The sequence below is a fragment of the Trachinotus anak genome, unplaced genomic scaffold (genome assembly GCF_046630095.1).
Source record: "Trachinotus anak isolate AG129_WGS33_773 ecotype Australia unplaced genomic scaffold, CSIRO_AGI_Tana_v1 ptg000019l, whole genome shotgun sequence".
NCBI classification, from domain to species: Eukaryota; Metazoa; Chordata; class Actinopteri; order Carangiformes; family Carangidae; genus Trachinotus; species Trachinotus anak.
The window spans coordinates 20,133,230-20,154,955 of NW_027273870.1; the positions used below are offsets into that span (position 1 = coordinate 20,133,230).

Genomic DNA, 21,726 nt, shown 5'->3' on the forward strand with positions numbered 1-21,726 from the left:
AAAGTAATGATTCTAAAATAGACAGGACACGACAATGATACTGAAACACAGGTGTCATATTTATGTTGATATGATACTGTACTTTAAAAAGTGATCCAGCCAAATATTAAGACATAAATAATCCTGAAAAGACAAATACAAAAGTCTCATTGAGGATTTAGTAAAATTTAATTTATCTACAATTATGTCTCCATACAGGCATACAGACCGATAGATTCTTTATTCATTTCAATGAGGCTCATAAATTGATAAGTTACACAATATCATACAGAAGCTGGATGCCAGTACTGGACAAAAGGTTGCAAAAATATCTTTTTTGTCTTTACATCTTTTCTCTCAGTGTTTTGCAGCATATTGCAGAGCAGTTAGGGTTTTTTCGTCAAAATGGAACAACTCTGAGTGTTGAAATACTGTAACACTGAACTTGAACTTATTGGGGTGTGAAGGCAGATAAATTCAGGATGCAGCACAGTGACATGTTGCGGGTGATTCTAATGCATTGTACGTCTGGCGAGAGCAGGAGTGCAGGATGGGAAAAAGCCGCCCTGAAGAGCTCACCAGCATGTTTATGATAAAATGAGAACATTAAATCTCTCCACAGTTGCATTTTTGCTACATTTTAAATCCTCCTCCTTAAATGTTCCAGGTAACTCTTGCTCTTGTGCGTTAAAATTAATCTAGCGTGATTACAAACTATATGACAACACGTTACAATAACCACAAGACTGGTAAAATCCATCACAAAGTGACGGTAAAAGTAGCAGAGATGAATGCACTGACATGTTCAAAAATTTTAGCTGTCACTGAAAACTGAAATCTTGGACAGAGGAACCTTATCCCGAACAAAAAATGTCCAGATAACTAACAAATGCATGTGATGTGAGGGGGGGTAAAGAAAATTGAAGATAGCATGGCAGCTGGATGAAGAAACTCCTTCAGTATATTAGTCCTATTCTTGAGTTTCTCACGTGTGTTTCTGTCAAGTCTTTTCTCGCCTGCTGGCAGACAAATACCCATGTCGCCCTTTTCTTCTTTCAGTGTTAATCTTTAGTCCTCATCTTCATCCTCCTCTTCCTCGTCATCATCGTCCGTTTGGTCCCTGGCGTCGAGGTCGTCTTCATCTTCCACCTGTAAGGAAAGGGTCACAGTCTAACTAAAGCAAACAGACAAAACACGGCCGAGTAGTTATTCCTCCATCACACGGCTTCCTGGTCATGATATCTCTACCACCAATAACTACCACCACAGTTCACCGGTTGAGGTGAGACATTAGGATTATTGTAATCTACAAAGACAGTCAACACTGAACTATTTCCACCAATATATGTTTTTATCTTGAGAGTCAGAATGAAATGACTGCAAAGGTTTAATTTCCACTTGTCTTTTCGAAATCTCCTCTTGTCCCCATAATCAGTTTGATTTTCTCAATGAAATCTTTCCGAACAGTGACCTATTTTTTGCAAATTATTCCCAATCCTTCTTTTCCCTCATTTCCTGTCATCTCTAATGATTCTAAAAACAAAAAAACAAAAAGAATTATTCGGGTTGCCCTGTCTTATTTGTGTAGGTTGTAGGGGCTGTGAGTCCGTTTTGGATCCGGTTCCATGTTGGTAAAACACCCAGATTCCTTGAATAAAAACCTTTTTAAGATTACATGTTTCAAAATCCATGAAAAAAAAAACTGCAAAATCAATGATATGTGAGAGGAATGACAAGTTATTGGATTGATTATTTATCTGCCATCCAACATGTTAAAGTAAGAACTTTCAACACTACTCAAACACTCTTAATTTGGCATCTAAGTTTGATTTACTTTGAGTCATTTTAGTGATTCAATTATTGTTAGTTCTGGTCAACACAAACATTACAATCCAATAAAGTCTCCCGCGTTTGATTTGTTAAAAAAATAGTAATGCATTTTATCATGTGGTTACTTTATATTACATTTCTTGTAATTTCATTGTGGAAAAAGTCTGTCAACATTTTTTTTGCACATTTTATACAAATTTATCATTGTGTTGACAAGCACACGCCATCTCCTGACCATTAAATCATAAAGTTATCAGCACAGCTGCTGTGTCCCTGCCTGTAAGAAAAAAGACCTAAATGTAACAAAAATATCCCTAGCTGTTGTAGCGATACTGAAGTTTCAGATTGTTTAAAGTGAAACTTTATTTCATAGTTTCTACTCCTGCAGTTTAAGAGTTAATCAGGCAACCTATCTTTCCCTATCTCGTATCACCACACTGAGCGATGATAACATGGCAGTCGAAGTTCAAACTCCTCTATGTCCTGATGAGTTTAGAAAAAATATAATGCTGATTGTTTGTCTACCGTCTCTCCCAGGTCTTTGAGTTTCTGTTTGAGGCTGTGGATTTTCTGATCCTGGTCTGCCAGCAGCATCAGCAGGTCGTCCTGCTCCTTCTTGGACTCTTGAACTTCCGTCTGCAGCTTTGCTTTCTCTGTCTGCAGGATGGCCACTGTGCTGGTGGCTGAAGCCAGCTGCTGCTCCAGGTCTGCCCGGCTGTCCGACAAGCTCTTTGTCTCATCCTGAACCAACGAACAAGAGAGAGAGGACAGGTGAGGAAGACACAAGAGTGAATGAGGGGATAAAGAAGATAATGAAAGAATGAAAGACTAAAAACTCTCTGAAATAACATTTAATATACACACTCTTTCCTCAGTTTCCTCATCTCAGTCTTCCCTAAATACATATGGTGAAATCCAGGAAAAAGGCTCCGAAAAAAAGTTGCTGCTGTATTAAAAAAATTAGGTAGAGTGTAATGTTTGACATATTGTTGCACAGATATTCTACACACCTTGAGTCTCTCTGTTTCAGCTGTCTGTGCTGCAAGTCTGCTCTCAAGTTCTGCCATCTTGGCGGTGTCTAATGAGCCGTCACTGCTGGGGACCACGTCTGAGGACTGAGAGAAACCAGACAAAAGGTTCATCAATTCAGCATCTGATGAGAATAATGTGACATTTTTTAGCACAAACTATAACATTTGCAGGATATTTACCCCAGCCTCAGCTCGTCTGAGCAGTTCTTGCCTCTCTGTCTTAAGCTGGTTGATTTCCGTTGACTGGGACTGAACCTGACTCCTCAAAGCCTCCAGCTCCTGCAACAAATTCAACACAAAAAACAATATATAAATTCACAATCTGAAAATAAGAGACATGCTTTAGATTTAAGTTTTATGAATAAGGCTGGACAATATTCAGTTTTTGTGGTATTGTCAAGGACCAAAACCCACAGTGATTTGATCTTACTAACAAGTATAGTCTGTGTATCCAAAGCCTGATGTATCTGATTCATCTGTGCCATACAGCTCCACTGTTGTCCAAAAATTATACACTGCATAAAATGTTCCTTCATTACCATGAACATGGGCACTGCAGTTTATTTTGAGTCAGTCCTGTAAACAAGATGCAATTTAATGTCTATTTCTCAACTGGCCAAAGTGCTGGCCAAGTGGGAAGTCCTTTCAGTACTTCCAAGCAGTATATAACAATACTGCTGATGATATAAAAAATTTTAATCAATCTAAGACCATTTAAATTTTTGCTGAAGTTGACAGTGATATTCTCTGTGACCATAGCAGCAGTAGAGACAGTGTTTGCTACAGGTCTGATGGTGCTGACTGAAACTATTGAACATCCTCCTGCAGCACAACCCACCGTCAACACAACCAACTTTTAGATTATATCGGTATAAAGTCTCATGAAATCCTGCAATCAGAATCACAAAAACACTACAACTGATGAACCTTCAGAAAATATTCAGACAGCACTGAGACACACTAACACAGGCTGGCTTTGGTATTTTCATGAGTTTTGTTGGTAAGGTGACTATAGAACAATGCCAGCTTTATCCTTTGACACAGAAAACATGGGTTAATTTCACGCTCTTTAGCTCTTCAAGTGTTGTTATGTCAGAAACAGAACATGTTTCAGTCAAACTGCGGGAAAAGTGGTGATGAATCCTACCTTGAGTAGTTCTGTGTTTTCTGATCCTCCTGCTGAACCCTCTGCTGTCTGTGCCGCCTCTGACCTCTGCAGACACACACAGTGAAAACATAATACACCGCTCATTTTCACTGTGACTGGGTAAAACTCCACATACAGTTCTAATTGTAAGATAACATTCAAAATAGGGCTGCAACTAACAACTGTTTTCATTAACGATTAATCTGCTGATTATTTTGTTGTTTTATCGATTTATTGTTTACATTTATGCCAGGAAAATGTGAAAAATGTCCATCAGTTTCCCAGTTTCTTAAAATGACTTATCTTGTCTGACCAACAGTCCAAACACAAGGATTTTTAATTTCAAAGAATAAAAAAAACTGAGAAAGGCTGCAAATCTTCACATAAAAATAGCTGACACCAGGAAATGTTTGGAATTTTTGCTTAAGAGCTAACTCAAACAATTAATTAAACAACTAGTGCTGATTTATTTTCTGTCTTATCAAATAACAAATTAATTTCAGCTGAAATTCAGAACCAACAACATGTGACAAACACAAACTTGTGCTCCCCAGAGAAGCATTTAAAAAAAAAAAAAAAAGCTCTAGTGAGGTAGGAAGTTCTGTTGTGAGAATTTGTTTGTCTGAAAACCATAATTGGCAGCTACAGCTGTAATGTAATGTCTGGCTGTTTGAAGTTCAGTGTCATTTATTATTCACAGTCTTTCTGCTGTTTATGTTCTGTATATGGCTCTGATTAGGTCAGACAAAACATAACATAAATTGTGTCATAATGTCAACAGCTTTTCCGGGAACAGGGGTGACATGGAGGGCAGTTTATCTACCAATCAAACAATGACCACTGCTGCTGTTTGGGAAACACTCCAGGGTGTCGCCGAGCTGTTAAAGGAGTGTTTTTTGCCTTACACAAACAGACACACACACAGACTGATTGCTGGTCTTATTTCATTGTGCCCCTGAAATCAGCCCCTAGAATGAAACACACAAACACAAACACACACACAAACACACACACACACAAACACACACACACACACACACACACACTGTATACAGAATGTAGACAGTTACTAACCAGGGTGTTGATAAGTGCGTCTTTGTCACCGAGTTGTGTCTGAAGGAGTGTGTGTTGTTTGCGCAGCTCCTCCACCTCCTCTTTGAGCTGAGTCAGCTCTTCTGTCTGCAGCCCGTTCACCTGAGAGACGTCTCCCTGGCTGTTAGACTGACTCTGGTTATCCTTACCTGAAGGTGGAACCACATACACACACAGATCCAATTCCAATGTGAATGAATGTTGATATTAGGTCTCAACTGATCGTCATAAAGTATGTACACATGTGCACAGTGCAAGAGCAGTTACAGGCCATGTAAATCTGAATCTGTGTAGTGTAAATAACCACATATAAGACAAGAGTTTAGACAGATTGTTGTACAGCCCGTTTTTTGCTTCCATAATTTTGGCCATTATTCCATGTGGTTATGATAACATTTTACTCATTTCCTAAATTTCTCTCTGTCCTGGGTGGACTCTGCTACACTCAGCATGGCTGCAGAGAAATGAGGAAACCATATGAGCTATCAGACAGGTTTTAAACAAGTTCAGTTCAACATTATCTTCAATTTCTATTCAAAAGGAAAAACGGTCCATGGTCAACATCAATCGATTTTGTTTCGCCTGAGCTCTTCTATTTATTCTCGTGAATGCACATAGCTGAACCAGTATGAAGGACAATTCTGGTGCTTTCACTTTTATTTTCATTTTCCAATAGGTGGTTTAGATAATATTGTTCAAGTGTTGGCTTGTCTAAAAGGAAATTTTAAGACATGCACTTGCATGCAGTTTTCTCCACAGCTTAAAAAGAACCCAGTACCTCTGAACGTCACATTGACATGTTGTATCCTGTGTGTTTAATCTGTAAACAATGAGCAATCTAAAACATGACAATTTGAGGTTTTAGAGGGCAACTTGCTGTTACTGTTTGCCAAGAAATAGCTGGAACATGAAACTTCTCTAAAACCACAAACTGTCTCTGATGTAAAAGAAAGTGAATGAGCCTATTTTCCAAAATACTGAGCTATTCCTTTAAAAGCTTGTATGGTTGCCTCATGTGCTCTGTTGTAAAATGGTATCTAGGGATGTCACTGCATATCACTGTCGCCCCATATCTCAGTGATGAAGCAGTAAAATGTTATCATAACCAGCTCAAATACTGACTAAGTAATAAAAACAAGGGCCAGGCTTTTTAAAAATATATATTCATGTCCTTGGGGCGCCTCAGTGGCTCACCTGGTAGTGCATGTACCATTAAGGCTTAGTCCTAACTGCAGCGGCCCGGGGTTCAAATCCGACCCGCGGCCCTTTGCTGCACGTCAGCCCCTCTTTCCTGCCATTCTCTCCCCGGGCATTAAAAAGCCCCCAAATAATAAATGAATAAATAAATACATTCACGTCCTTTAGGGTTTTTTGCACAAATGTATTTTCCAATTCACAATCCCTATTCTTTCTAAAAGGACACAACAAGCAGCTGTTAGGAGAACCCACCTAATTTTAGCTTGAGGATGTTGTACTGGTCTTTGTGCTGCTGGATCTGGGACAGCTGCTGGGTGACTGTAGCCTGCATCTGTTCATTCTGAGATGTCATGGATGCTACTTGCTCTTTGAGCTCCTGGATCTGAGTATCCTGGAGAAGCAATGGTGAAAGTAAAACAGTCAACAGAACAGTACACCAAGTACAAATAACATCAAATGCAACCACATTAAAAACAAATCGTAAGTAGAACTGAAAATGCCACCTCTACCCAGCTCTTTGCCTGTGTATGAGTGTGGCTGTATGAGTCTGTTTACCTGTTCTCTGATCAGCTCTTTGTACTGAGTCACAATGTTGTCATGTTGCTCTAATGTCTTCTTCACCTCCTCCTCCTTTTTCTCCTCCTCACTGGATTTATGAACTGCTTTCGTGATTACACCTGGTTAGATGAGAGGGTAAATATCGTTCTTAAAACCTCATGAAAATTTGCAACTGTCATAAAAAAAAAAAAAAGAATCATCACTGGAAGCCAAGATAAACTCTCTGACTGACCTTCAAGTTCTTTGACCAGCTTGGTGAACTCGTGGTCAAACAGCATCTGTTCCTGAGAAGGGAAAACAGGCTGCGGCTTCTGGGCCGCCCGTGAGTACAGCTCATGTTTGGTGATGAAGCCGAGTTTCTCTACAAAGTTTTCCTTTCCAATGCGCTTCTCAATCAGCTGCTTTAGCTTCTCTCTGAGGGGGACAGAGGGGACAGGGACAGTCTTAAACAGGAGAAATGTTAGATAAAAACAGAAGCTCAGTTTGCTTCATCGGGTTAGTGCATGAAGAAGCACCTGGTTAACATCTCTGCAGGACAAACCTGATTACCTCTCCACATATACACATTTATAACTGTAAATATACCGTAGGTGCACGTTAATTGCACAACAAAGGGCTCAGAGCAGGGAAAATATTCCTGTAGTAACAAAGTAGAGACTGAAGTGGGATGAAAGATCACTACTTATAACTGTCTGTCGTCATCATAGAATTAAATTAAAATTGACTGAAAAAAAAAACAAAAAACAAAAAACTGTATTCCTCTTGTAATAACATGAATAGTCACACACTGAATGAGTCAGTTTCCTCAGCAGAACAGCAGGCGGTTTGTTTGACTCAAACCCACATCACAAGGTGAAACTGTGCTTCTCCACTGTCTCAGTCAGTTCAAATTCAGTGATCAAAACAAACAAGAAAACAACACAGGTAGCAGTGTCATCTTACTGCACAACAACACAACTTTGTTTGGATATGTAGTTCTGTGCAGAAGTTCTAGTGAGAATGATTTTATTAATCAATTAACTTTAAACAAAGTGCAGTAACCAGAGAAAACATCTAAATCAAATCGATTTTGCTGTGACCAGCCTTTGCCTTTACAAGAGCACCAGTGAAAAGGGCAGAGGATGTGTGCCTGTATCAGCAAAATAAGGAAGCAAAGGAAAATTGTATTGATCCTCCTGTTACAAACTGTGAAGCAGAAGAACAGAAGGATATTTGTGTGACTGAAACAAAAAGAGGTGCTCAAGAAGTACTTTCCCACTGAAACTAACTCCACCATCCAAAAACAAACCAAAGTTCAAAGCAGCACTGTCACCTCACTAAATACATTATATGTTAAATGGAAACATTATTTACAATGTGCCTCTCTTCCATGATTTATGGACAACTCAGCTTTACCACCTGAGCCACAGCTGCACATATTAACTGAAATACACTTAAAATATAAAATATACTTAAAATATACAGATTAGTTAACAGCATGAACACTGGGTTTTTAAACTTATCAGACTACAAGAAATGACTTGATTTATCATAATAATCTGTTTTCCTGTGTTCATATATCAAGAAGTGTAAACAAGTTACCCTGTGTGTAGCAAAACAAAGTGTGTGAACTTAGTCAAAGACGCTTACTTGGTGTAATTCTCCAGTGAGTTGTCGTTGTAATAGATGCAGATGCCGAGAAGCAGCGCACACAGGCCCTGAACCAGCCTTTCATCCTCTCCCAGGTTCTCTGAGATCTGAGCTGTCAGCTACAGGAGGCACCAAGTCAAGGATTCATTCAACACTTGAATATACTGTGTGTTCCTAATGGAGCCGGTTCTGAGGGAGCAAAATACCTGAATTTGTTAAGATTATAAAAACATATGACAGATGGCTTGTGAGGTGCCTCAAGGATACAAAGGGAACATTTTCCTGATTGTGTAGAAAGTGTGTGACAGCGATGGGACAGTTGCTGATCCACGTGCACAGCAGCATGAGTAGGCCCACCCTCGTCTGTACTTTACTGCCCTGTGGAGAACAACATAAATAACAAAAATGTCAACATATGCATCTGAAATAACATTAAAACCTGCTGATGAGAATTCCATGAAGGCCAAATATATAATATTATAGAGATATTAAAACATTTTGAGATTAGACAATGAAGAACCAGATGTTACATATGGGAGTTTATGTACATCACAACCGGTGTCAGCATGGCAACCAATATTATAATGCATTAAAAAATTGAAATTCTTGTAATAGACTTTATGATTAAGTCCAGATTGGGACGTAAATTGAGCAACAGTTTTTGTTATTTGTTTAAAGGTCAAGTTTTAATTTGGTGAGTGTGTAACAAGACAATAAAGAAATCCAACAAAATTACTGCCAATTTTTTTTTAATTCAAAAAGCAAAAAGAAAGGAGCTGATAAAATGGCGAGTTTATTTTGTTGGGACAAAATTAAGCGACACTTCTGATAAACCCAATTTCTTCCCATCCAGACAGGTTGCAGGTAAAAAAAAGTGCAACTCCACAAAAATAATAAACCGACAAAGTAAATCACTCCATGTTAATCTGAAGCACCTCAATCACATCAACCATTAGTAATTAATAAGACAAAACAAAAGACTAGGACACATTTAAAATTAACACATCCAGTAAATTTAAACAAGGTTTCGTTCCTCAGAGCATGCAGTTCTGTAAGAGGAAATTAACATCTATAAAGCCTAAAAAACATTATCTTTACATTCAGTCATTGCGTATACCTCAAGTTCACAATTTTCTTTTATTTGTGGTTTGCAATTTTCATTCTGCAAATAATTGATGGGCAAAATATTGAGAAACTGCAACAGATTCTTTTTGGTTTCCAGCTATCAGCACATGCAAAGCAAAAATCATTAAATGTGCTTTTTGATAATGAAAAAGTAACTGTAATAATTCAAAATAGATTTTTAAAAAAAAGTGATGTAAAAGTGATCATGCATTTCCATGAAAACAGCTTTGAGAAACATGTAGGAGGTTTAAGATCCACAACAGACCTCAACCTGGATGTTGTTCCCCTTTACAAAAGTCGACCTCTAATGGACATTTATAGAAAACTTGTTCTGAATAATTCATCTCAATCAACCGTAGAAAAAGAAAGGATGATTTTCATGGAGTTGGAATGTAAATTGAAAAATCAGTACGGATTAAAACACAGTGCAGAGATGAGTAGAAATCTGTACACTCTACACTGTAGCTGCTAATAAGCTGGTGCATTAACACATAATGCACAACATGCTTTGATAAGCGCAGACCTCTTCTTTGGAGTGAAATAAAAGATGCCAAAACGGATTAAGTATGGAGCTCTGAGCAATGAAAGTGTGGGTAAAAAACTTATCAGCATTCCATACAGCAAAAACTTACGAAATCACCTTTTCAGATTTTGTCTCCAAATTTGACGTAATGCAAAAATGAAGAGGAAAACAAAAAGAAGGGAAAAGGACCACAAGTATTAATTGAACAAACATAGGTCCCTTCTCTGTGTTTGTGTGGGTGACTGTGGTTAAACCTATGGAAGCAATCTCCCTCCCTTTAAACTGAAAACCACCATTCCAGTGGGTTTTTAAGAGAAAGCCGTTTAGATGCACTATTAACACATTGCTTTAAGCTTGCAACGCTAACTGACCATATTCTTATCAACCTGTCAACAGGCAGGAGGATGCAACATCTGAACTAATGTCCAAAACCAATTTCTGCTGTTTGTATCTACTAGTCTCTTTGTTTCAAATCTTTAACCCCGAGTCAGTGACCACAGGTGAGGACTGGAATTAAGATTTACTGGAAAAGGCTCAGCTCCTTCCACGCTACAACACTGCACCTCTCCTGAAGCCACACCAGTTCACTGGTCATCCTCTCAATCAGTCTTATCCTCACTAATAAATGAGAACCTGATGTGCTTGTAGGTACCAACTCTCATCTTGATACCCAATAATTGGAGCTTAATTTTTTAACAAGAGGCACTTGGATTGCCTTGTGTCCCGCCATGATCTCCATGACAAGAGAATAACAGCAGTTTGTCATCAAGAACACAAGAAAGAACAAAAAAAAAAAAACCTCATTAATGTACAAAGTTTTACAGCAAGGCAAGTCTAAATTTAATCGTATCATCGACTCCATATGAGGTACCTGTGGTGTATGAAGTTTCTATTGTTATAGAGTTTTTATCAGTTTACTCGATTTCAATCAGTGTTTTCCCAGTGAGATCAATATTAGAAAAGATTTTTCAAACCAGCACGTTTGTCTTTTATGCTCCATATCTGGGATCAATTTGAACTTGTCGAATAAAAATGTTTAAGAGTTCAAGCAATTTCTGGGAAATCAGAGTTCGCTCATTCATATTAGGGCTGAACCAATAATAAAATATTTTCAAATCACAGGAGCAGCAATTTTGTGATAAAGGTCAAATTTGACACAACATACCATTATAAATTTTAAAAACCCTTATTCATATGCAAATATATACAAAGCAATGTGCTACAAAATCAGATCATCTCTTCATATGGAGTACGTAACTTTTTACAGTGTATCATTCTTGAGTTATCGTGTTCACAAGAATTTGTCGATATAATGAGAGAGTCACAGACACCAGCATAACGACGTAATGCCCCATGGTGGTGACACAAAGATGGTAGGCAGAGGCTCTTTCAGGGCAACCAAAAGTTATTCTCTGCTGCCTCTCCAAACTCCTCTGACACAGATGTTTATTTGCCCAACCGCACAAACTGCAGTCCCTCTGCTTTTCCAGTACCGATCTGCTGATTCAGGTGTCTCTCGCATTGATCAAAGAAAAGACACCCATCTTCAACATGACGTCTTCTTTCTTCCCTTCTTTGCTGCCATGTCAGATATTCAGAGTTTAACCACACTGGGTTTACTGGGTCTGTCCAACAGTTTCACCCACCACTTAATCCAGTTTATCATGAAGTTGACAGCTCTGATCTTTTCTGTTTATCTGATCACTCAACTATGAAATCACTGATCTTTGACCTTAGGGTGTTGAAGTACCATGTAAACTTATCCACTGCCTCATTCACTAATTTCAGTCCATGTCTGTGGCTGTGTCACTGTAGAACCTAAGATCAGACCCAGAGGGCCTGATACCCCAAACTGCTCTTCACTGCCAAGGCACAGACAACACTCAGAGCTTTCCTCCCCCACAACAGGGAGTCACACAGAGTTGACCCTCTTATTCACCTCCAACTCATCTTAAGTATTCTCCTTACTCACTTAGCGCCTCTCATCCTTGGGCAACTCCTGAAAAGGAGAGTCTAGTCCCTATTCTGAATCACAGTGCCTTATGAAGACCTGAGCTTGACTCTCTCTAGTCAAGAGACCTCCAGTCCAGCTTATGGTCTTGCAGAACTAGCTCATGCTGTCCAACCATGTCAGGAATTCAGTGTTTATAGTTGATCCGAATTGCCATATTCTAATGTGGAGTGAAACCCTAGCTGTGATAGAGTGGGAGGAGTGTCACGGAGTGAAGAAGGTGTCAATGCTGGATTGTCAGTTTGAAAAAGTTACAGAAATGGCCAGACATTGACCGCCCTAATCTGATGTTGGAGGTTCCAAAGTTACCTGGCTTATCTGACAAGCAGTTCAGAAGAAGCATAAAACCCACTACGCTATCTCACTTTTGCCTGCTTCACCGGTAGGCATCGAACCAGACCCCTACACCTAATCCTGGTGCTGGCCCCCTCGTTACTTCTTCTGGCGTTACTTAACAAAGTTTACCACTTTACCAGTGAGCTTGGCTCAGGTTTCACCTGAGACCAATTAGTCATGTCATAGATAGCAAAGGGTTTGTCAACCAATACCCAGGAGTTTCACCAGGAAGGTGTAGGTACTGTAAATTCATGCATTGTAGCAGACTGCCATACACTCACATTGCAGAATCTACAATGGAGGAAAAACAGAAGAATTGGCAACTCCAGTGGATGCATGAAGAGAGCAATCTAAACTGAGAAACTCAGGAGAACCAGGTCATCAGTTAATTATGGCTGAATAATGTCAACCTCCATCTCAACACTAAAAACTCTAAAACCTATTTTACAACCATACAGTATGAAGCCACAGGAAAAACTGATTCAGGTAAAGTTTAACCACATTTGTAAGCCGGAACATGTAAATAAGAGAACTTGGACAGAAACAGGCCCGAAATCCACTGCAGCACAAACTTCCTGAACAGACAGATAACGGCTTGCAACACAACAAAAGGTCCAAGATCACAGCTCAAAGCAGGTGTTAGGATGATATCAACAGAGATAAAGAACACAAAAAACAGCTGCTGTGTCCCTTTTCTCTGAACCTCTCTTGGGTGTCCACTTGTGTACTTCCCCACACTCCACCAGTGAACGCAGTGAGAGCAACTAGAGCTTCCAACTCTGTGGGGAGGAGTGCACCTGTGTGCCACCCTTATGAGGAAGAACTGGGTCATAGCCATATGTTAGGGATGAAGAAGGGGTAGTAAAGAGTTAAAGGGAAGCAAGATGCCCCAAAATGTGGGCCATCAAGACCCGTACTACAGATGCCAAGCCAAAATAATCAGGACAGGTGCCGCCCAAACACTTAAAACACACACACACACACACACACACAGACACACAGACACAATGCACACACACTTTACTCACCCGCCGGATGATCTTATCTCCCTGCAAAACCACAATAATGTGACACTGTTCTGTTTACTGTTGTTGACACTTGTGTATGTTTTTACACAAACCTATGTTACCTAGGCACACATAACCTATCAGCATCCCCTTCATTCGAGCAGCATCATTGTTATTGTCCTACCTGGGAGAGGATGTTGGTGCACTGCTGCAGCAGAGAGACGGGGGGTTTGCCCAGGCTGGTGGCCAGTTGAACCCTCAGCAGCTGCTCCTTCTGGGTGAGGTTGTCCTGCAGGGCGTGAGCCAAGGCCACAGCAGCACACCAGTTGGACAGAGAGTCTGCTGAGAACAGACCTCCGCACAGCAGCTGGCCCGCTGAGATGGAGTTTGCTGTGAAAAAAGTGAGTGAGTCGGTAAATAAATAACTGTACTTACATAAAGCCAGGTATCAGGCAAAACTAACAACACTCCATTCATCACATGCAAAACCCTGGTACAAAGTAAGACTGTTTAGAAACGCCGACTCCCATGCAGCTCCAGACCTAACTCTGAAGTCCAACACTTATTCAAATATTTAGAGAAAGGAAAAACTGCACCAATTTGGCAGAACTTTTTTTTTTTCTTTTTCATTTAGGTTTCACTGACAAGTAAATGGAGCTAAACTGTGATAATCTGGGTCCTTCAACTTGCACTTGCAAAAAAAAATGTTCAAATACCATATACATTTACATACACATTATATTCACCAATAAACAAGTCACATAAATATCTTTCATAATATAATTGCTCTAAACATAGATGAGGATGCTGTCTGGGTAATCAATACATAAAAAAATGATTAGGAAATCCTTTTCACATTTAGTCTATATGGTCACATTAATTAAAAAGATAAATCTAAAAATAAATAAATAAATAAAATGCTCATCATACATACACAAGAGATGCTATTTTCTATCCTTTTTTCCTGCATCACATTATGTAGATTAGTCTGTGAGTGTTTTGCTGAATCCATAACACAGCTATTTACACATCTACTACCGAGATTAATTTCATACAGTTAGGAACAGTGGTGCCATTAACTCTTCAGTGCGAACTTCTAATTGTTCAAACTGGGAGTAGGAGGCTTCAAAATGACTCAGAGGAAGGAATATTTTCATTGCAAGTAAAACTTTCATTGCAATTGCTACAATTGATTCTGAGATGCTACATATGAGGTCTCTTATGTGCTAATTGTCTACAAACCAAAGAAAATTACAGCCAATCAACTGAAGACCACTTGTGAAGTTATAAACTTGGTGTAACTGACCATCGATGGTGGAGGGCAGCAGTGTCGCCACTATCTCCCCCTGGCCTTTCTGGTTTTTGTAGAGGAAGCACTGGAAACAGTAGAGGACTGCACAGCGGAGCACAAATGGTTGTCTCTCATTCACCATGGACATGAGCAGGACCACGATGGCTGGTCTGTGAGAGAGATGAAGAAGAGAGATCAGAGAGGAAGTCGGGTCATTAGCTGGATTTACTCTCAGATGCATACGGGAGATTTAATATCTTGACTTTTTAGCTGTGTCTTACCTTGGTGGGTTTGAAGGAGCATTGACAGAGGCAAAGTAGTCCTGGTTGACCTGTGAGCCCCTGATAACCTCTGATACAGTGTTGATGGTCTGAAAGACAGCAGCCAGATCACAGTTTGTTTTAAGGCAGCTGGACCTGAGTGAGCAACTGTTCTCTGTATTGGGTTTATCATTATGATCACCTCGGTGAGGATGTCAGCCGGCACACCAGTGGCCATGAGGATGGTGCACAACTGCTGCAGCAGTCCACACTGGTACATGGACTTCTGACAGCTGGCTGTAGCTCCAGGGGAGTTTACTGGAGACACCATGACTCGCACCAGCTGGGATTAGAAACAGAAAACTGATCAGCATGATGAACTGATAATCCGGTGATTGGAACAACGGTTCGACGTGACTGTTCTGGCTTACCTGCAGCATGAGGTGGAGGTTGGTGACCTTTTGTGCAGACCAGCCGGAGTTATCGTCGCCGACCTCGAACCAGGGCTTCATTCTCTGGATGTAGGAACCCTCCTTAAAGAAATTCTGGTTGGAGCTGTTGTTCTTTAGCAGGTTGAGCAGCAGCAGCAAACAGTCCTCCACCACAATACCTGCACGCAAGGAGGACTACTGTTAAAGTCAAAATAAAACAGAGAAACAATAATCTTACCATCGAAGATCATAGGTTTATCTCAAACAATTTTTACCTCCATCGCTGCTGCCCTCTTCTGTGATGATATCTAGGAGACGCTCAAATGCGTTTTCAAATGCCACAATTTTCTGAATGGCAGCATTTCCTTTGGTCAACTGCTGAAGCAACAGTAAGCCCTGATGGAAGGTGGAAAACAGGTTGTCATGCATGTCCTGGAAGTTTGGTTGTTGTGGTATTACATTTATATTGAAGTGTCATGAGGTAAAGACCTCAACACTTCATTTCAGAGGCTTTCATATGTGGTTTACTACAAAATGGAAGCAGAAAAGAAAAGTACTCACATCATTGCGAATTACTTCTCTTGAGTCTGCCAATAGGTCCATCAATCTGGAAACACCTATGAAAGGAAAAAACATGTTTCTCATGAAAATAAGAAGCTCAAGAAAAGATATGCAGAAATGTGAGTATAAAAATTGAAGAGAGGATAAACTCACCCATGGGGCTGACCAGAATGACGCCCTGGAGCTGGGCACCCTGGTTCTTGAGGAGAGCAGTCAACAGCTTCACCCCAGGCCAACGCACATGGAAGTCAAACTCCTAAAATAACAACAACACATTCATTGGGCGGCTGTTTAGACAAATGGAATAACACAGACGTCATGCCGCAAGAGCAGAAACAGTTCAGTACCTCCAACAGAGTGAGTAGAAGGGTCACATGCTCAGGGTCCTGGATGAACTTGTCTGTAAACTGGGCGCCCAGGTCATCTGCCTGCTTCTGGGCGTTCTCATCTGCAAAAGGAGATCGCAAGCTGAAATCAGAGAGAAGAAACACTACAGCAGGAGATATCTCTCTAGTGAGGGGACCAGCTGGTTTGTTCATAGCAATCAGCCTGAGTTAGACAGCAGTCATTATTGGATCTGCAGCTTCTCACAACCTTGCAAGATGGTGTGAAGTGAGTAGTGATTTTCTCGCTGTTAAATAATGAGGGCACAACAAATGTGTGAGTCTGTCCAATAAGTGTGCTCGTGCTCAGGGTGATACTTGCGAACACGCCTACTGGGGGAAAAGAAAAGGGGTTGACACACAGATGAGGGAACAACTGGATGGGGGGGTGAACAGAGTACAGTTGGGGATTCTATTGTGTCCACAGAGGAATAAACATTTAATGTGGGATGAACTGAGAGTTTTAGTATGACACATTTCCTCCCTAAAGGGATGTTACAACAAACTACAAAACAACATATTTTCTCATTGACCTCTGGTGTTTTCAAGCCATGCAGATAGTTTCAGATTCATTAACCACGTTTTGACATATCAATCTCTAAAGCCCCATTCGGACAGGATTTATTCTCCTCAGGAGGGTGAGGTGATTTTAACATTACATGAACTGGTCAGTGATTTTATGTATGTGGTTCATTTTTCACCCCCTGTCCCAAATAATAAATACAGCTGAAATGACCTACTGTTTTTCAGTGAACTCACTGGTCTTCCTCTAATTTACATCTCTACCATGTATTGTAAAGATTTTCACTCCTTTGACCAGCTCAACATGAAATTCAACTTTTGCATTAAAATGGTAATGTTAATCCCATCCACAAAGATTCCTGCTTGCACCTCAAAACAATGACGATGAGCAGAATTTTGGTTGAGGGAGTTTTCCTCAGCTCTACACAACTCTTTAGAGCCTTTTATCTCACTGCTTTGGTTTGACGGTTTTGATTCAAACACCAGACAGACAAAGCTAGCAGCTATCTGATCTACATAGTGGAGCATTTAGCTAAAGAGGCAGATATTTCCCTCAGGATTTGATTCAGAACAGAGTAAAAGGAGAGTGAATATTGGACTTTTGTTCAGGTGGACAAATCCTGTGGCACACAACTTAAAATAAATTATATTGTTGCTCCGTGTGTTTTGGACTTACAGTACAACACTGTTTGCTGACATGTTCACCATAAAAAATGTCATAATTGAGCCAAAAATATAAGTTCATGTAGATTTTTTTTAATTCACCAACATCTCTTCCAAGACACCTTGTGCAAATGAAACAAACTATCTGCATTGTTGGATACATTCAGAGGAAGACCAGGAAATATGTTTTGTTTGTTTTTTTTCATTTGGCTTAACTGCCGCACACTGGAAACACAAAAAAAGCAAGACTGAATAATTGAAATGTATAATTTCACCATAGCAGTGCAAATCGGGTGTTAAAATGTGAGAAAACTAAGGAACAAAAAGAAATGACTTATTGAGAGACAGAAGCTGGAGCATGTGATGGTATTAGTGAAGCATCCTTGTTACCACCCAAACACCTTCCAGTCACTTTACCGCTTATTTTAGTTAAGTTAGTTTTCTAGTAGTACTCTAACTACTGCACTTGTGGCTTAGTTCCAGTACTGACCAGGCACGGACACATTCTTATGCTTCCCTGAGACAGGGAGAGGGGTTACTGCGTCTGTGAGGGCAGGGGGGAGAGGAAGTTTAAAGCTTCACCCAAAAGCTAGCATTCATTCAACCACTCTGAAGAGGTGTACAACAATCAGAACACTCAATTTTTTTTCAATCTGGGCACTGCAGGAAGTATATATAAAAAAAAGACTATTAATCAGCTCCTTTTCCACATCCCAACCAAGAATAACCTATGATTTGTGAGTGCTGCTTGCTTGTGGTTAGGGGGCGGGGGGGGTGGCATCATGCACAGACAAAGAGTTTTACCTTCTGATTCATCTGTAGGGTTAAAACATGGAAGAGAAAAGAGAGACGAGAACCTTTACATGAAGCACTCATTATCAGTGTATAGAAGAGGGGAATGCAAATTGACTGATGTCCAGTCGACATCAATTGAACTTATTTTACACATGCAAACAGAACAATGGCTCAGTCAGTCAAGACCCTGTACAGACACATATTTCATTCATCAGTGAAACTGATCACTTATTACAATTCTGAGAGGGTTAATACCTTGCTCTTCCTCCTCATCATTGCAGATGATGTTATACAGTGTGTCCAAAGCATAGCCGAGGATTTCAGAGTCAGACCTGTTCAATTTGCAGGGAGAATCAGAATATTAACAAAACACAGCTTTCATTGTCAACAGATCTTCACTCGAACAAAACACACCTACCACACATTACTTTATAATAATAGGTAGAAAGCTCTCAGCAACACAGATACCAGACTGGGCAAAAAGAGAAAATATCACATGAACATACCTGTCAGTTTGCAGTATGTTAATCAAGTGATCCATCGCCTGTGTGCCGACTTCCATACGATATTTCTACAACAGATAAAAGGCAAGACAAGTTCATTTGTAGAGCACCTTTCAACAACAATGCAATTAAGAGCAAAAAAAAAAGCAATATCAAAAGACATACATATAATCCAATAGTTTTAATAGTACTCAGAAAATAAATGGACAAAAACCTTTCAAAAATTAAGAATTTCAGTCAGTGTGGACAAAAAAAAATACCAATAGCGAACTTTGTAGTGTCTTTCTTTTATCATACAGGAAGTCTGCACATCTATCTCTGTGTTCCTGACCACTGCTGACACCCTTGCTTGTTAATGTGCAATCCTGTGGCTCCTAAACCCTTTACTCATGCCTGATAAACTTATTACTTATGGTTGATGGGGCAGCCAGCGACAAAACTGAAAGAAAACAGAACTGAGAGGTGACTTGGTCGAGGCCTATGCCAATGATTAGTTAATTTTAATCAGCAGAGTTTAACAACATGTCAACAACCAAACATAGTTACCCAGCAACATATCTGACCTTTAAGAAGGTTATAATGTTGCTTTTGATAAAGGCAGGTGTTATTAATAAAAACCCAACACTAGTCTGCAACACCACAAACTCCAAAATGACCATGAAGTTGAAACTGCACCTTTCTACAACAGTTTCAGCAAGAACTGAACAATATGACTTTGACGAAGGTAGGAATCGGATTTATTGCAGAACTGTTCCATAGAGACTGTATTAGTTTTCATTTGGTGTGCCTAATGAAACCTGTTTCCACTAATTTTCTTCTGATACTTTACCTTAGAGAGGGACTTCAGTGCCCGGACTGCATCTCTGCGATCTTCTAAGAGCGTTGAGGAGGCAACCCTGTCACACAACTTCTGGATCTGTCAATAAAAGAATCATGATTACTTTTTTGCATGTCTTGATAGAGGGGGAGATTTTGTAGATCAGAGTGTATGTGACATTGTCTTTTACTTCTCAGACTACATCACTATTTTTTTTTTTTTGTCGAGAGCTGTGGTTCCCAACCTCAGTGTAGTGATCACAAGAGGTGACAAAATATATCTGAGGGGTCATGACGTGATAAACCAGAGAGGAAGCAGGAAAAATATACTGTATTATATAAGACATCTCATACACAAAGGTATGCCTGTATTTGTATACCACTGGTGGGAGAGAGAACAGCAGAAGCAGAGTGGGGATTTCTGGCAAAATTTCACCTCCGTCCAAGGCGCATGGACAAGAGAAAAAGTCGGAAGTGGTAAAAACCTAGCACCACTTGGAGAATAAACTTCATTGTCAGACGAACATGTTTCAGCTCCCCGGCCTTCTTCAGGGTCATAGTGGATTCATCAGAGGATGACACTGATGAAGGCCATAAGCTGAAACGTGTTGGTCTGTCAGTAAAGTTGTTCTTTATACTACAAGTGTTGCTGGAATGCCATGAAAATTAAACACACAGTTACGGTGATGAAGAACGTATTGCACATTCTGCTGGAAGGACAAGCTCTAGCTCTAAACAGCCAAAACAGGAATGTCTACAGACAAGGATCTGATCATGTGTTTCTGAGCCTCATGTAATGCCAGCAAAGTCCTGCATACAATACTTTGCATGAACAAGTGGTGATTGTCATAGTATTTCCCTTACATGGGATTATACCCTGTGAGAAATTGCACCTTGTGTTTATTTTATAACACTGTAAACTGAATATCTTTGGGTGATGGACATAGTGATGAAAATTTTTCACAATTTTCCAGCATTGTTTTACTAAAACTAAATATTAATCGTTATTGAAAATAATCGTTAGGTGCAACCACACATGTCAGTGCATAGTATAACAAAATGAATACGTATTTTTATCTTTTCTTTCCTTTCCTATTATTATACACCTGGAGGTTGTGAACGTTTTCGGTTTCTTTGTCGATGAAAGCATTGTAGAGAAATGTTGAGTGGGCGACCGCCAACTGATCCACATAACAGTCCTTACTGTCTGTTTTCTTTCATCGATTTCTCCATTGATCGCAGGCACTCGCAGAAACACAGGAGATAAGGCATGGACAGACCCGCTACTGCGGACTGACAGATCTGCTTCGTTAGCTAATTAGCCTTCGACTAGCTCGCTGTTGTCACTCATTAAGGGACGCCCCGGTATCTTAATCAACCCAGGTGTTTTTCGTTTTTTGGATTAAAAAACACTAATTAACCTCCAGTTCAAAACACCATTTTTTTCTCTTGGTGAGCCTGAGTGTGTCACATACACAGGGGTGAAATCGAAGCTAGCCGCAGCTAGCCGCAGCTAGCCGGGCTGGTTTCCTACCGTCTCCGCTCCGGACGGCTGCGGCCCGGCTGCCTGCCCGCCCATCACTCCTCTGAAGAAGTTCATCTTTACAGACGTCCTCTTGGTGCCGTATTCAAAGCGTCTCTCCTTCCAAAGAAACCCCCAGACTTCCCTCCCTGTGGTCCGAGTAATAAATATGTGAAAAGAGAGGAAAAATGTACACAATGATTTTTTTTTTTGACACTGTGTACACTGACTGGCCGACCCCGGAACAGAACTGTGGCTGCACTGCGCCTGCGCGCAAACGTGGCGATACGTGGCTGATCAGTAGTCAGTGAAGGAAGCATTTAAAGGGCAAGAAGAAAACTCATTCAGCACACTGTGCAGGGGACAAACACAGAAAATAATACAGAAAAAATAATTCATTTCATCACCTTGTAAACAATAAATACACGACCAGTAGTGGAGGAAGTATTCAGACCATTTACTTTCGTAAAAGTAATAATATAACCATGCAAAAACAAGGTCTGCATCTTTATAT

General features: G+C 40.1%; 1 protein-coding gene across 4 annotated transcripts; it reads right to left on the reverse strand.

Moving 5' to 3' along the window:
• Positions 1–149: 149 nt before the first annotated feature.
• uso1 (USO1 vesicle transport factor) lies at positions 150–21,481 on the reverse strand. 4 transcript variants are annotated; one of them, XM_071504338.1, is made up of 26 exons: positions 21,225–21,481; positions 19,704–19,790; positions 18,878–18,942; positions 18,627–18,703; positions 18,067–18,120; positions 16,356–16,456; positions 16,162–16,264; positions 16,009–16,064; positions 15,723–15,843; positions 15,448–15,626; positions 15,219–15,359; positions 15,038–15,126; positions 14,772–14,926; positions 13,650–13,855; positions 13,487–13,507; positions 8,731–8,841; positions 8,464–8,582; positions 7,067–7,248; positions 6,832–6,953; positions 6,529–6,667; positions 5,062–5,228; positions 3,988–4,053; positions 3,021–3,119; positions 2,820–2,924; positions 2,335–2,550; positions 900–1,128 (listed from the first exon to the last, which is right to left on the reverse strand). In XM_071504338.1, the coding sequence occupies exons 1-26, from the start codon at positions 21,288–21,290 to the stop codon at positions 1,048–1,050; spliced, it is 2,928 nt and encodes a 975-aa protein (XP_071360439.1). In that variant the 5' UTR covers positions 21,291–21,481; the 3' UTR covers positions 900–1,047. The 4 variants fall into 4 exon arrangements, with proteins under 4 accessions (XP_071360436.1, XP_071360438.1, XP_071360439.1 ...); XM_071504335.1 differs by lacking the exon at positions 13,487–13,507 and having other exon boundaries at positions 150–1,128; positions 21,225–21,437; XM_071504336.1 differs by lacking the exon at positions 18,067–18,120 and having other exon boundaries at positions 21,225–21,437.
• Positions 21,482–21,726: the final 245 nt, after the last annotated feature.